General features: G+C 40.5%; 2 protein-coding genes across 3 annotated transcripts in view; one reads left to right on the top strand and one right to left on the bottom strand.

Annotated features, from left to right (window-relative positions):
• Positions 1–16909, top strand: part of DCX (doublecortin) — a 195250-nt gene that overhangs the window by 4065 nt on the left and 174276 nt on the right. The gene's annotated exons all lie outside the window — the stretch shown is intronic.
• Positions 10243–14639, bottom strand: SERTM2 (serine rich and transmembrane domain containing 2). The gene has a single exon (XM_087940844.1). It carries the CDS (start codon positions 10652–10654, stop codon positions 10376–10378), a length of 279 nt encoding a protein of 92 aa, XP_087796970.1. The 5' UTR covers positions 10655–14639; the 3' UTR covers positions 10243–10375.

Raw genomic sequence — 16909 nt, 5'->3', positions numbered from 1 at the left:
ACTAAAATTGACATTTGTTAAGTGAGTTTTGCCCCATTTTATGACCTTTCTTGCCACTGCTGTTAAGCAAATCCCTGCAGTTGATAAGTTAGTAACTGGTCTTTAAGTGAATCTGGCTTCCCCAATGACTTTGCTTGTCAGAAGGTTGCAAAAGGGCATCACATGACCTTGGGACAAAGCAACGGTCATAAGTATGAACCAGTTGCCAAGCGTCTGAATTTTGATCATCTGACCATGCTGAAATGGTCATAAGTGCAAAAAATGGTAATAAGTCACTGTTTTCAGTGCCGTCATTAAATGAACGGTTGTAAGTCCAGACTCTCTGTGTTCCATTGATTAACTCCATTGATTAATTCCTCACTCTCAGGAAGTTGCATCCCTTTGACAAGCTTCCACTGAACGCTTCTTGTCCTGCCCTCAAGAGTAAGTCAAGTCCCTAATCTCTGTGACAGCCCCTCAAGTACAGCTAGACCTCGACTTACAATAGTTCATTTAGTGACTATTCACTAAATTCAAAGTTACAACGGCACTGAAAAAAGTGACTTGTGACCGTTTTTTACACAACATTCCAGCAATCCCTGTGGTCATGTGATCAAAATTCAGTTTCTTGGCAACTTATCAACTGCAGGGATTCACTTAACAGCAGTGGCAAGAAAGATCATAAAATGAGGTAAAATTCACTTAACAACAGGAATTTTGGGCTCAGTTGTGGTTATAAGTCAAGGACTATCTGTGTAGCAAGACAGTTCTCTTTCACAGACACACACCCATCCTTTTCTTTGATAGGCTAGATGAGGGGTCAGCAATCTTAATACTCAAAAGCCATTTGGACCGGTTTCCCGCAGAAAAGAAAACAGAGGGAGCCACAAAACCTGGGTGGGCGTGGTCAACTCGACATCACTCACTCCCATCCAATCACATGACACCCCATAGCCACGCCTACCCAGCAGGTCATTAGGACAGAGAACTGGTTGTTAAAAAGCACCGGGAACCACAAAATCCTTTTGACATTTCTCTCTCTCTCTCCATACATACGTGTCTGTGTATACATATATATATGTATGTGCATATATATATATTCCTCTCCCTCTCTCCCACTCTCTGTATCTCTCTATGTCTCTCCCTCTAATTTCCCGCTCTCTGTGTATCTCTCCTGTGTGTCTCTTCCCCTCTCTCCCCGCTCTGTATCTTTCTCTGTCTCTCCCTCTCTCTCTCTCCCCATCTCTCCCCTCTCTCTCGGTCTTTCTCTCCCCCTTCCCTCTCTCCCCCACAGCTCGCCCCCTCTGTCTATCTGTCTATCTCTCTCCCCTTCTCCCTCTCTATCTTCCCCTCTCTCTCCCTCTCCCCTTCTCTCTGTATCTCTCTGTCTCTCTCTCCCCTCTCTCTATCTCTGTTTCTCTTTCCCCCTCAAGTCCATCTGCCCCTCTCTCCCCCCTTGTATCTCTCTCTTTCTGTCTCTCTCCTCCCCCTCCCTCTCTGTCTTCCCCTCTCTCCCCTCTCCCTGTATCTCTTTCTCCCCCTCCCCTCTCCCTGTATCTCTTTCTGTCTCTCTCTATCCTCCTCTCTCACCCCTCTGTCTGTGTCTCTCTCTCCCCTTCTATTTCCCCCCTCTTTCTGTATCTTTCTGTGTCTCTCTCTCCCGTTCTTCCCCCCTTTTTTGTCTATGTCTCTGTGTGTGTGTGTGTCTGTATCTCTCTCTTCTCTCTCTCTTGGAAATCCTTTGCTGTGCTTTGGTTGAGCCTGGCCGCTTGCTTGAGGAGAGTCTTCCCATTTGTGCACACCCTGCCAGCCCCACCATAGCCAGCTAGAGGGTTGCGAGAGGTGCGGGAGAGGGAGGAGGTTGTCCCAGCCTTGGCTTTCTGAGAGAGAGAGAGAGAGAGAGAGAGAGAGACAGGCAGAGAGAGAGGAGCGGGGAGAGAGATACAGACACACACATGGGGGGGCGGGGGAGAGACTGGCTGATGGGTGAGCGTCTTTGGCAAGAGCATCTTTGGCAAGCCTGACCCCCCGGGTGTGCGAGGTTCATTGGGCCAGCCCCCTTTTCCTGCTGCCCTGAGCTTTACTTCTCCAGCGGAGTGGTGCTACCACTGGCTTTCATTGAAAAGTGTCCTCCATGCAGTTTAAAGCCGAGGCTGGGCACTGCGGGCCTGTCCCCCTTTCCATCATCTCCTCCTCCCAGATCCCATTGCCGCCCTGCCAGCCCTCATGTTAGCAAGGCCGGTGTTGGTCACGGTTGGGTCGGACCAGTGTCTCAGAGCGGAGAGCAGGTTGTACCGCTCCCCAAGCGACCGAGGCATGCCCAGCACCAGCAAGGCCAGAAGAAGCTCCTTCAAGAGTGAGGCGCTATAGAAATCTGCCCCAGACACTTCTACGTCCCCCGCTGTCACCCTTACCATCTCAGGCCAGGCGAGGAGTGACTGGGATGGGAGAGCGAGGGGCGGGGCCAGCCAGCGGTGGGATCACTCAACAGGGAGCAAACTAAAGTCAGACCAGAGTTGTCAGAGAGAAGCAGAGCTGCCTGCATGCCCTTGAGTTCAGCTGGGGATACATTTCAAGCTCTTGATTGTTTTCTGTTTATAAACAACTTGCCCCAAGGTGCTCATTAGCTGCCAGGATTGCATGTTCAAGTCCAAGGTAGGTTCTGTTTTTGGCTGGTTTTGTTTTTCCATAACCAAGGTAAAGGCATCTATGTAATCTTTTGAGACTGCAGGGAGTTAAATACCATACACCATACCCTCACCCCACTCAGGAGATAAAGGTTGTTTTTGATCAAGGTGTTAATACTGTACAACCTGGCCCTCTTTAAATGCAACTGGGTCAACCATGCATAAGCATTTGTGGGATCCCTATACAGGTAGTCCTCAATTTTAGGATCACAATTGAGGCCAAAGTTTCTGTTGATAAGTAAGACTTTAGTAAGTGAATTTTGCCCCATTTTACAACCTTTCTTGCCGCAGTTGTTAAGTGAATCATGGCAATTGATAAGTTAGTGACCTGGTTGTTCAGTGAATCTGCCTTCCCTAGTGACTTTGCTTATCAGAAGGTTTCAAAAGATGATGAAGTGACCTTGAGATACAGCAAGGGTCATAAATATGAACCAGTTACTAAGCAATTGAATTTTGATCACATGATCACGGGGATGCTGCAAAGATTGTTACTGAAAAACAGTCATAAATCACATTTTTCAGTGCCGTTGTAACTTTGAGCAGTCACTAAATGAACTATTGTAAGTCGACGATTACCTGTAATTCTGTCTCCAGTGGGACAGAAGAGGATTATTTTTACTCAATGAAACATGAAACTGCTATGCTCATTTGGTCAGCCATGTTATATGAGCATTGTCCTCCGGTCAGAATGGGTCAAATTTCACTTAAGTGAATTCTCCTCTACAGTGTTTCTCAAGCTTGTTAACTTTAAGATGTGTGGACTTCAATCCCAGAATTCTGCTGTTGGGGAGTTCTGGGAGTTGAAGTCCACACATCTAGAGGTTGCCACAGTTGAGAAATACTGCTCCAATAAATAGATGAAATGACTGGGGGGAAAAACAGGCTTTCTCCTTGATACAGCTCATTGCTGACCACAGATTGTAGACGGTATCCATCACAAATGCTGATTGCATTGTCCAATCCATGCCTGCTACTTTTTAGATCAGGGGTCTCCAACCTTGGCCGCTTTAAGATGTGTGGACTTCAGCTCCCAGAATTCTGGGAGTTGAAGTCCACACGTCTTAAAGCGGCCAAGGTTGGAGACCCCTGTTTTAGATGGCTAATGAGAAAGGGACTAATGATACAATCAAGCTTTTCCAGAATTTCCTATCATAAAATGCTCAAACACTTCCTGGGTGACTTTTCACTCAGGAGAAGGGCAGGCAGAGCCTGAGGGGTGGAGTCGAGAGGAAACAGCCTGGAGTCCTTATGTTCCCATAAGCTGTCTGAGCCCAACACCTTGAATTCCACTGACTTGTTATCTAGTGCCAATTTAGTGCTGAAGTTTAGTTGACTAGATTCTTGTGTGTAGGCCTGAGCAATAAATCATCTTAACTGGAACTTAACCTGTGGTCCTGATTCTTTCCACCTGACACCTTCTGAAAAATGTTTATCCAGGCTTTGGAAATAACTCCTTCCAGACTCTCATTACAGACCCCCTTTCTCAGCATTAAGAAGATCAGTGAAGGTGGATCTCTTTTAATATAAAAACAGTTTTTAAATTGTTAATTGCTTTAGCATTCTAATTTATGCTTCCACATGTTTGTATTGTTTAGGTTTTTATTTTATATTGTTTGGGTATTACATTGTTTGTTTGTTTAAGTTGCTTAGTCTCCTGGAAGTATACAAGTAAAAAAGGAAAAATTAGGTTTCACAAGGGATCTTTGATAGGGTTCAGCAAAGTAGGTGTCTCTCCATGAATAGTCCTTTTCGTCATCAATGCTCAAACTGAGTATTCCAGTTGATTAATTGTTCTCATTGTCAGGAAATTTCTCCTTAATTTCTAGCTTGGATCTCTTTTTGATAAGCTTTCATCTGCGATTACTTCACCGGAGTTGTTTCAGAGAAACAAAGTTGGTTTGGAGAATAGGTTAACTTGCTCTTCTTTGTAGCAGCTCCTCAGATATTGGAACACTGCTATCATGTCATCCCTATTCCTTTTTTTTTCATGAGGTTAGACATATCCAATTCCATCAATCATTCATCACATGGTATATCCTCCAGTACCCTAATTATCTTTGTTTCTGTTTTCTACTTTTTTCTAGACTTTTAACAACATTTATTATATCATATTATATATTATATGTATTATTATCCTAGGATGGTGTGTGTTATAGCCCACTAAATTATGAAGATACTATATTAGAAGAGGATTTGACTGATCATTTAAAACACATTTTTGCCTGTTTTGGTCTCCTCCAAAAGCTGCTGTACTCAAGAGAACTGCATTGTGATCCCTGTGGATCTGCATGGTTCAAATGAACACCAATTATGATGTTTACTCACCGCCAGGGGTTTAAGCCACCGTTTTGTCTTAATTATGTTGTGAATTGTGCACTGAAAAAAGCCAGCATCCTATAAAAGACAACCCTCCTCAGGTAATTCTAAAAACCGTGAATGCCAATTATAAAACAGTTTCCCAGCATGCTTAGCAAAGAAATAATATGCTTGTAAACTCCCTCTGCAACTCCAACTCCAACCCCCACAATTATTCACACACATGCAAGATCAGCTCACATGATCGCAAGAAGATTGCATGATTTGACCTACTTTATGACTTTTTGTCCTTCAATGAGCTCAAGGTTTTTGGAATTTTCCTGCTGCATTTCAAAAATCAAATTTGTATTTGGTGAAAATGTGAGATGAAAACTTGCCAAGACGTAATCAGTGGCAATTTGATTGATTGTGGGGTGGGGGACCTCAGCTGTCAGAATTTCGAATTCAGGTAATAAATAATAATGGAGAGGTTGGTTAGAACAGTCACTAAGCATCCTGTTGTTAAATGAAGGCTACCTGGACTTTGATGACATTGAAATAGAAATAAGGTCAACTCAAATTCAGTTTTCTTTCACTCCAGCAGCCAGCAGAGGCGAAAGGAGGTTCAAAATGACAAAAACTACAAGCCCCACCCCCTTTTAGTCACAACACAACATTGTATGCCCATCAAAAGGGGCAATGCAAGATGCCTGCCAATGCTGATGACTCAGTCTGACCCACTTCCACCTGGTGTCCAAGCCAAGCTGGGTTTTTAGTGCAGTAAATTATTGCATCCCTGCACTAAACCACTGAAAGGAAAACCTTTTTTTAAATTGCTACTCTTATTGCAGATGTGAATTTTATCAAGTAAGGTCTGGGTGAATTCTTCATCAGCCAGTTGTGCTGTAAAGGGACACATGGCCTTTACTTGGGTATCATTCATGGGTGTTCATAAGACATATGGAAAAAGAAATTGCTTCTTGATGGAAGTGGCAGTTTGGGTTATATCCGTAAATTTCTATTTATAGATTTTACAGGTTTGGGGAAGGACAGCAAAAAATGGATTTGGAGAATGTATTGCAGTGAATACATCATCTCTTATGTCAAAAATCCATACAACACTAGGTTGCTGTCTGTGAAACTCACTAACAAATTTCAAAATTCGAATTTCAAGAATGGACATTTTTGGAGGCACTCTGGAAAACCAGGGATATAAGGTAAAGAATGTACATCAAGGAAAATGTTGATAAATAAAGGTTTCTTGACAGGTGTATCACAGGTTCAATTACAATTGTATGTAAAGGACTACCTGTAGCAGAATCCTAGAACCCTGACTGTGCTCCCTTCTCCTTAATCTTTATGAGAACTAGGGAAGTGAAATGTTTTATTGGACTACACCTTTGGTCAAGACTCCAATTTCTCTTATCTAATGGTTGTCTTGATTGTGGCTCTTCCTCCTGTTCCTCAAGATTAAATGTCCTGCCCTTTGTACCCTCACAATCCTTAGCATTAGGTATGTTGGGTGGAGTTGTTAGGTCTAGTTACTTATCTGAACAGTGATATAGGGATTCCTTCTTGAGCAGGGAGGTGGACTAAAAGACCTCCAATGTCCCTTTCAACTCTTCCATTATTCTATTATTCAATTGCTGCAACTCCAGATGAAGAACAGTTATATTATTACATCTTCATTCCCCTCTCCCTTTACACAAATTAGCCCAAACTCCCATAGGAGAAGCAACACCCTGAATTAAAGAAGAAAAAATACAAGGCTAACAAGATACGCCGCTGTTTATGACACATTGAAGAAATATGTTGTTGTTACAACAGCTGAGACGTGTGGTTGCTAATTTTAGCATGGCTTGGATTGAGGAATTTCGAAGTCCACAGAGATAGGGATACTGGCAGATAAATGTTCTATAGCAGGAGCTCCCCTGGCAGTTTATTTCTAGATCAGACCTATATCCCTGATAAGTGATATGCCCAGTGCATTTTGCTATGAAGTGATCTGCTTCTGAGAAAGTAGAGGAACTCCTTGATTTACAACACTTCGCTTAGTCATTGTTTGACGGCACTGAAAAAAGTGACTTATGATTTAAATTTGTCACACGACTATTGCAACATCCCCATGGTCACGTGATCAAAATTCAGACACTTGGCAACTGATTCATATTTATGACAGTTGCACTCTCCCAGGGTTATGTGATCACTTTTGCAACCCTCTGACAAGCAAAGTCAACGGGGAAGCCAGATTCACTTAGTGACTGTGTTAGTAACTTTACAACTGCAATTATTCACTTAACAGCTGTAGCAAGAAAGGTTGTAAAATAGGGCAGAATTCACAAAAACTGCCTCGCTTAGCAATGAAAATGCCGTGCTCATTTGTGATTGTAAATCAAGGACTATATGTACAAGGTTGGTGAGGTCAACAAAAGACTTACCAACATTTTTCATCATTCTACTGAATTCTATGTATATCCAACTATATGGACTGGAGAAGACCCTAGAATTCTCTAAGTAGAGATCTTGCTAATTGTTGGGTTTACTATTTTTCTGGAATTGTAGGACTAGAAAGGAGGTCTTTCTGAGAGGTCTTCTAGCCTATCCCCCTATTTAAGGCAGGAAACCTGATATCCTCATCAAATGGCTGTGTCCTGTTAATTTTTGAAAACTTCCAGTGATGGAGCACCTACAACTTCTGAAGGCAAGCTAGTTCCACTGATTGTTTTCACTGTCAGAAAATTTCTTCTTACTTTTAGGTTGGATCTCTCTTTAAATATCTCTGTTAAGCATCTTATCCGTCATATTCTCTAACCAAATCCTTGCATGGTCTGCATAGGTTTTCTGTAATGTTGTCAGCATCATAGTATATATTGGTGCATAATGAAAATGCAACCTAACAGTTAAGATGACAAGAGAATTTACTGCTTGCTAACCTTGAAGATAGCTAGTTTGATGTAGTGGCTAATGGCATGAGGCTGGGAATTTGAATCTTGCTTTACATAAGAAACTAGTTGAGTGTCTCAGCCGTAAAAACCCTCACCCTCAGCCGTAAAAAGGAGGCAAAAGATTTTGAAAATCTTTTCAAGAAAATTGCTGAGACTTGTTCATGTAGTCATTAGGAATCTAGACTAACTCAAAGGCAGAGCAAGAGGTAGCTTGTTGTTAAAGTTACCAGATTAGAAACTAGGAGACCATGACATCTCGCCCTACCTTAGGCATAAAGCCAAGCTGGGTGACCTTGAGCCAGTCATTTTCCCTCAGTCCTAGGAAGGAAGCAATGGCAAACAGCTACCAGAAAAACTACGAAACAACTGCAAGGACTTGTCCCGGAAGTCATCAAAATCAAGACTGATTGAAGTCACCAAAGACAAAAAAATACCCCTCTTCTCGAAGTTGTATTTGTTGGCTTGCATTTCTTCTGCTTTCCCATCAAAATTCATTTTTGATTCATCCCCCAAATTAATATGCTTTGCTGAAAATTCTTCTTCACCTTCTGCAATCATGCATTTCGCCATCATGTTTACCACACTTATTCATTCTTGGATGATCTCCAAAAGCTAAGCAAGTTTGGACATGGATGGGATGCCACCTAAAAATCCCATGCCCATACTTCAATCTCAAATGTTGAAACAAAATTCCCAGGAGAAGATAGCAGTAAACATTTTGTGTATTGTTGGAAACTATGGACATTAGATTTGCAATGTTGGTGTTGTAAGAATTCTGAAGGTCACACAATCTAATCTTGTCTAGCTGTAACCTCATTTTGGTTACATTAATGTCTCTAAATACAGTTTCAGAAAGAAATATTATCCTTATATGTTCCTGCAATATGGAATTTGTTATCCCATAAAAACCTTTGGCACTATGAGCCTCAGGCAAGACTGAGAGGATAATTTTACATAACCATAAAGAAACTTCACTCATTTTAAGGATTGGATCCAGGATATGAGTTTATTCTGTTTTTTAAAGTTTCTATACTCTAAAAATGAGAAAATGGATTGATACGTTTCTTTTAGTTCTAGATTTAATGAAAAGTTTGACTAAACTTTGTTATCTTTAGTTGGTTTAACATTATTGTATTTATTTCTTTTTTTCTTTTCATTTTTGATTTCCTGGGTGGGTGGGTGGGGGGTAATCAGTACAATTATACATTTTTGTTTTTTAATAGGGACCAGCTGGAGTTTCTCCAGTTGTGAAATCAGTGTCTACTAAATCTATTTCAACTATGTACATGGAATCTTCATTCCAATCCTGATACTAGCATTCATTCAGATACTTGTACATCAATCTTGCAGAATCTCTTTATTTGACCCAAAGAAGCCTCACTTTCCAAAATGGACTTCGCTCCTGCATTTTGCAGTGTTAGCAGAAATTATTTGGGTATGGTAATTATGTGTTTGGACCAGAATCCTTTGGCTGGAAAGCAGGTCTTCATTTTGAACCCCAAATTTGTAATTCTCATAGGGCAAAGGAGGTCAGAATTTCTTTCTTGGTTTGTGGCACTCCCTCTCCAAAGAACTAAGCAGGCATCAATTGCCACTAGCACTTGTATCATGCACTAAAAGACACATCTGAGACAAGATTAAGCAGGAATTCCATCATCCAAAATTATAATCTTTTAATAAATGCTTATCCAGAAATTCACCAAGGAAACATATCCAGCATAAACTGCCCCAGGCTTTGAAAACTTCAGTGAAATTGTGAGTATTGGGTTGTTTTTTTAGTATTTTATAAATGTGTCTTACTAGGTTGCATATATTTGCATGCATGATAGCTGGTTGCATGAAACATCACAGCAGGTGCCTGTGCAACTCCTAAGGATAAGCAAAACTTGGTAGAAATTTAATATTCCATCTTTTGTAGGTGAGATTCTCCATATTCTGTGACTTCTTCCATGAATCCCAAAGCAGTCCTGTTGCACTGGGACCCTGGAGGACAACTTTACGTCAACCTAGGCTTCCAGAAGATTCTGAAAAGCAATCTTCATTCAACAAGGTCACTACCCTTCTAACTAAATAGTGCAAATGCAAAACTATAGCCCCTCTCTCCCAACTGAAGATGATGGTGATGATCTTTTGGAAATATGAGACAAGCCTTGAAAAGACAGAGCTGCTAAAATAAATCTCAGCCAGACAATTGAAATTTATAAATTGCTTTGGGCCAAAACTGGATCAAGTATTCTTTGGTTGCTATCCATGGTCCTGAATCTACAAACCTATGTTATTGTATGCCTCCATAACTGTTCCCTCAGGGTCCTGCTCATGTCCATTACATCCTTGCATCCTTCAGTTGTCTTGAAATCTTATTTGTCTGGACCGTTTTCAGCTGGGCCAACAGTGGACAACGTTCCCACATTTCATCCAGTAAACCAAAAGATGCATCTCAACATATTTTTGTGCAGCCTGTCCCATTTTTTAAGGACTGGGAATCCTGGTATGCATTTCCACATCCGTGAACTCCTGGATGTTCTCCGTTCTCTCTGGAGATGTGGTGATGGGAGATATAACATGCTTTAAGCGGAGAAGCATCGTGAACAGAAGAATGAGCAAGATGGCTAGCAGGGTCAGGAACAGCCCCACATACATATACAGGTTAGAATACTTATCTGCAATTGCTGCTTCTGTAGCCAATGTTGGGTGTGGATGAGCACGGCCAGTAAGATTTCCATGGTGTCTGAAAACAAGTTCAGTCATTGCTTACTCAGGCCTTATCCATTCTCTCCCATTCACTCATAAACATGTTGCTGCTCTTTTTACACAGTCCAAGAAAGGGGTTGTTGTTGAATTCATGCATTGGCGTTTGAAGTAAATTCTCAGAGATACTATAAATCTTTAAGTTGCATAGGAAAGTTCATTTCATGGACAGTCATCTTCTCCCAAGGCTTTGCTTGCTCTGTAAAATAGAAGATCCAGATCATCGCTAACATCACCATCACCATCAATCATTTTTCCTTGAAAGAAAACCACACACCTGAGATTTGCAAGGGCTTTTCAGTCAACAGCATTGCACAACTAATGATATATCCACAGAAGGCTTAGTCAATATCCATAAGCTGGTTTTAATCAGAATCTTTGGTCTTCATTGGAAAAGTAAGCATCAATTAACTTCAGAGTAAGCAACCACAGGGATGCTTTTTTCAACATCTAATTTCAAATCTTTGTACTGTGCTTTATTTCTAAACTAAGCGACATGAGTTAATTAAGGGACATTTCAATTAATGTGGTGGTTCTCCATTTTCCCATTTCTTATGGACCGCTTCACAATTGTTGAGAATTCCAGTTGGCTACTTAATAAACTTCCATTGTTCTAGTTGTAGCTGCTCCTCCTTTCTGCATTAACATCATAAATTAAAAACTGTAAAAATTCTGAGTTTTATGTTAAGGCTTCCTTTGCCTGATGCTCTGAGCCTGTCAATAATCTCAAATGTACTATAAAAATAATACAGAAGTATTGCATGGATAGTGAGATATTGTGAATCATTGGAATGGAGCTAACTGTTTTCCTTCAAAGCTATCCCATTCTGGTATCTTCAGCCATGCCGGGTATGAATTTGGTAGGTGGTGTCAAGCTTATTGTGTGCTGTATTATAGAAGACTCTTGATGGTAAAAGATATAGATTTAGGCCAGGGGGTCTCCAAATTTGGCAACTCTAAGACTTGTGTCCCAAAGATGCTTTTTCAAGAGGTAACTGGACTTTCAGCTGAAGAATCTTCTTGGATGAGAAGCGAAACGTCTTCAAAGAAAAACCAGAAAGTCCAGTTGCCTCTTGAAAAAAACACCTTTGGGACAACTATGACCTGGATGACTGAGCGTTTCCATAGACATTTAAGACTTGTGGATTTCAGCTCCCAGAATTCCCCAGTCAGCATGATTGGCTGAGGAATTCTGGGAATTGAAGTCCACAAGTCTTAACATTGCCAAGTTTGGAGACTCTTGGTTTAGATAGACAAAAACATCTCTCTCTCAAGGCTAAAGAGACCTATGAAGAAGATTTCTGTTGCTGTCTCTTGGACAATGAAATGTCATGTAATAAAATTTCCCTTGCTATTTTACCAAAGATTTTCCCTTCCCTACGTCTTAAAAGCAGCTTCTGTTTTCCTGTTTTAATTTCAGGGTACCCGAGATTGTCTTTTTCAACTTTTTGTTTTGCTGACTTTTTGATCATGGGACAGAGATAATGAAATAAAGATAGTCCTTGACTTCTAACTATTAGCTTAGTGACCATTTGACAACAGCAGTGAAAAAAAAATAACTTACAACTGGTCCTTGCACTAATGACTGTTGCAGCATCCCCACAGTCTCATAATCAAAATTCATTTATGATAGTTGGAATATCCCGAGGTCATGTGATAGTCATTTAGAACATCTTCCACCCCCCATCTCCAGAGTAAGATCAGCTCCAACTCTCCTTACTTTTCATAAGAGCTTAAACACTTGGCTCTGCCATTTGGCTTGGAGCTCCAACAGAGAGATGTCAGCTTTGGAAGCCATATTAGTTTTATATTGGGGATGGTTGATGGGCGTTGGTTAACAACAGGGCTCACCTTTTCATCATACTTCCTCCTTCCCCATCTTTTTAGTTGGGTTCATTTTTTATAATATTGTTTTTACATCAATTATTAGATTTTATACAGGTTTACCTTTTAATATTGTAAGTCACGCAGAATTAAGGTGTGATAAAATGGGAGACAGATAGACAGACAATGATTTTGTGATATACCTCACCATGTCACTAGGGGTAACATGAAAGCAGCCTTCTAATATTTGAGGGACTGCCACAAAGAAGAGGGGGCCAACCTATTTTCTAAAGCACAAAAGGGCAAGACAAGGAACAATGGATGGAAACTAATTAAGGAGTGAGGCAACCTACATCTAAGAAGAAACAGTGAGAACAATTAATCAGTGGAACAGGTTGCCTTCAGAGGTTGTGGGTGCTCCCATCACTGGAGGTTTTCGTGAAGAAGCAACATTTCTTTGAAATAATATAGGATCTCCTGCTTGAGCAGCGGGTTGGACTAGAAGACCTCCAAAGGTTTCTTCCTGTTCTGTTCTAAGCATCTCATAAGCAAAGTCAATGGTGGAAGCTAAATTTGCTTAACAACCATGTGATTTACCTAACAACTGCTATGATTCATTTAATAACCATAACAAAAAAAGGTTGCGAGATTGGACACAACTCACTTAACAACCACCTTGCTTAACAAAGGAAATCCTGGTCCCAATTGTAGCTGTAACTCAGGGACCACCCATAGATGCACATTAATTTTCTTTTTGTTTCTTTTGTTTTCACCTTTTCCAAGCTTAAGTTCTTCCCATCTCATTTCTGCCTCATTTTGCTCAAAAGCCAAAACCAAAAACCTCCAGCTTCGTCATGAGTATTTGAAAGAGATGTGGTGGCACAGTAGTTAGAATGCAGTATTGCAGGCTAATTCTTCCAATTGCTCGCAGTTTGATCCTGAGTGGCTCAAGTTTAACTCAGTCTTTCCATCCTTCCGAGGTTGATAAAATGAGGACCCAGATTGTTGGGGGCAAGAGGCTGACTGTAAACTGCTCAGAAAAGGTTGTAAAGCACTGTGGGGGGGCTTAAATGCTATTGCTACTTGCAGGGCATCCCAATTAATACCCCTTCTTCCCCAGCCCAAAGCCACTAAAAATAATGTGGCTCCACTCAGCCATGTAAAGGTTGCACTCGTCCTACCTGATTTTGTAACTGCAATATGGACTGTTTGAATGTCCTAAAAAGAGGCTCATGTCTCATCCTTAAAGGCTACAGCATTTGTTTTATTGCAAAGATTACTTCTGAAAATTAGATGGCCTAATAGGAAGATGGCTCACCTGGAGTTCAAGTGGAGCAATGATTACAAACCAAAAGCCACAGCCTAATAAGTGTCTATTGGACATTTCTAAATTTAAGAAAAGAGATTAAAAGTTGGAAATAATTACAAAGAGGAGAAAATAGCATTTAGCATTTACTTCCTCTTAAAATTTGCAGTCAAATCATCATTTTTAATTTAACTAAGGGAAGAAACAAGACTAAATATATTGAGAATATGCTTATGACTGATGCATCTTTAATAAAATATAGAATAATACCACATAGAATAACAGTTGGAAGGGACCTTGGAGGTCATCTAGTCAACTCTGCGTGAGCAGGAGAATCTATACCATTTCAGGCAAATGGTTGTCCAGTCTCTTAAAACTTCCAGTGATGAAGCACCTACAACTTATGAAGGTTAGCTGTTCCACTGATTAATTATTCTAACTGTCAAAAATTTTCTCCTTAATTCCAGATTGCTTCTCTCCTTGATTAGTTTCCATTCATTGTTTCTTGTTCTGCCCTCTGGTGCTTTGGAAAATAAGTTGATTCTTTCTTTGTGAAAGCCCCTCAAATATTGGAACACTGCTGTCATTTCACTTCATAGTCCTTCTTTTCACTAGACTAGACTTACCCATAGATAAAAGCTAATCATCTGTATTCTAATGCTTTTTATTATTTGGTGATCTTGTCCATATAAATTGTCGTATCCCATGTATAGTTTAGCCTCAGAAAATGACCACTGGCATTCCAGGAAATGCTCACTGCTGCACTTTTCTTAACCTAAAATGTCACCACAGAAGATTGTTGTGAGGATAAAAAGAAACAGGGGAAAAATCAAGATTATCAATAAAGTTAACTAGAGCTCTTAGATTCCTGGTGTCTTAATAAAGTGCATTGGAGCACACTGGACTTCTGTTCAGATTTTAGGTCAGCAAAGTATTAAATGCCTGAATCTGAAACTCTAAATGACTTTTTTTTTAATTGCAGAATTTAAAGAGATTTTTATTTCCTGATCCAATTTTCTACTGAAGCTTTCTCCATAAAACTTCAGACATTGAGTGACAAGCATTCCTTTCGGCAAAGAAACTTAATTAAATTCTCTAATTCAGAGTTCCGGATGAGCCCATTTCTTAGGCTTCCCAAAGAGAGTGAACATTAACTTTTCTAAGAAAATTACCCACATGTGTGTATGTGTGTGTAGACAGAGAGAGGTTTGTGTAAATTCAAGAATGAGACTAAAAGTGCAAGAGTGAGCAAGCAAAGATGTAGGGCTAAAATTAAAATAGGTTTAGCCATGAACACTCTGATTTTCTCAGAAGAACTTCGGGAAACAGATCAATATGCAATATGATTTCAAGAGGTTTTGAAGACAAAGCCAGCTGCCCCCCGCTTCCCCGCTGCCTGAATTAAAACTTAACATTGCAATCAATTATCTGGTATAACTGGCTTATAACCTTGCCTCCTCCCCAATTCAGGAATCTAGTATTTTAATGCATGCTTTTAATTTAAAAAAAAAAAACTCTCTTGAGAGAGTATTCATTTCTCTTCTTTCCTTGACAGATGAGTCCCTCACTCCCTCTCTTTTACATTCAGAGTTAATACACTGAAAGTCTTTTAAGTAGAGAGAGAAGATTTAAAGTGTAACCAATTTATCTTTCGGTTGCAGGATGGAACCTGAGAGGGTTTAACCCCTCAAAGACCCTACCTGGGGGCTATTAGAGGTATCTTCTTACGGGTTGTCCTAGAGACACCTCTTGTCCAGATCGAGATTTTTCCTGTTGGGCTATTACACCCAGAAGATTTGACTTTTCAGAAAGAGCACAGTTGAAGTAGGGTTCCTTCTGAAGGTTCACGCTTGGCAGTGTGATAAGGCACAAAGGGGTACTGCTTTTCCCTCAACTGCCTTCAGTTCTCCAGCTGGATTGCACATTCTCCTTCAGAGGCAAAAGAATGGCGACAAATCCATCTGCCTTGCAGACAGCCGACTGAGAGCTGATTTTACTCACCGGTTTTCTTCTTTCCTTTCTTTAGACAGTGGAGAGAATTGAACAGATTTCTCTCTCTGCACACAGCTCTGTTTCATGAGAGAGGGAGGGAGGGAGGGAGAGGGAGAGAAAGAGAGAGAGAGAGATGCCTGTGGCACCAATAGCAAAGTTTTGACAAGATTTTCCTTTAACTCTTTCTATGCCCTGGATTCTTTTTTGAACTGAACAACTAGATAAAAAGCCAAGACCGATGCCAGGAGATAAACTAGAACTAATTCTATTTCTTTTCTAACAGTGAGAATCCTCATTGATTGGGGAATTGAAGAAAGCACAGAGACTTGTTGATGTTATCTGCGATAGAAGCTCCAATGGAAATTTTGTCACCTAGTGGAATTCATTCCCAGAAGATGTGATGAGAGCTATTAATTGGGGTAGATTTAAAAGAAGATGGATTAAATTCCTAGAGGACAGGTCTGTCAAAGGCTATTCATTTTGAAGACTCAACGTTGTCTCCACATTGGAACCAGGCATCTCAAAATAATTTTAGGAGAGGCAGAGATCTACATCCCCTCTCTGTAAGCACCCCAAAAGAATATGGTTGGCCACTGAGAAAAACAACATGCTGGACTAAGAAGGCCCTTTTAAATGTCTACGGAGCTTCTCAATCATGGTTGTCCCAAAAGTGTTTTTACCCCCAAAAGATAACTGGACTTTCTTGGTTTTCTCCTTTGAAAATGTTTTGCTTCTCATCCAAGAAGCTTATTCAATTCTTCAGAAGTAAAACATTTCCAAAGGAAAAAAACAAGAAAGCCCAGTTGTCTTTTGGAAAAAGCACCTTTGGGACAAGGCCTAAGCTTTTTAGCACCTAGTTCTTCAAAAATCTGGAAAATGTGTTGCACTGCCCATGAGAGATAATGTCCACTAGATGTACATTATGGACAAACAACAGGTTACTTTTCCAGTATGGGTGAATTCTTAAGTTTTGTGAGCCTTAACCACACTGATCAATGGTGAGAGACATTGCAGTTAAAGATAACTTATTCCACAAAGCATGGTGAAACGGTGGCTGTCAGCCTTCAAGATCTTTTCTACTGCTTTGCATCTTTTGGCTGCCATAAGTAACGGGGGGGGGGAGGAGGGGGGAT

The sequence above is a fragment of the Pseudonaja textilis genome, chromosome 12 (genome assembly GCF_049901715.1).
Source record: "Pseudonaja textilis isolate UNSWEBS1 chromosome 12, rPseTex1.2, whole genome shotgun sequence".
NCBI lineage: Eukaryota > Metazoa > Chordata > Lepidosauria > Squamata > Elapidae > Pseudonaja > Pseudonaja textilis.
Note: the sequence above shows the minus strand (reverse complement) of the source record. Positions and strands in the feature narration are given on the sequence as shown.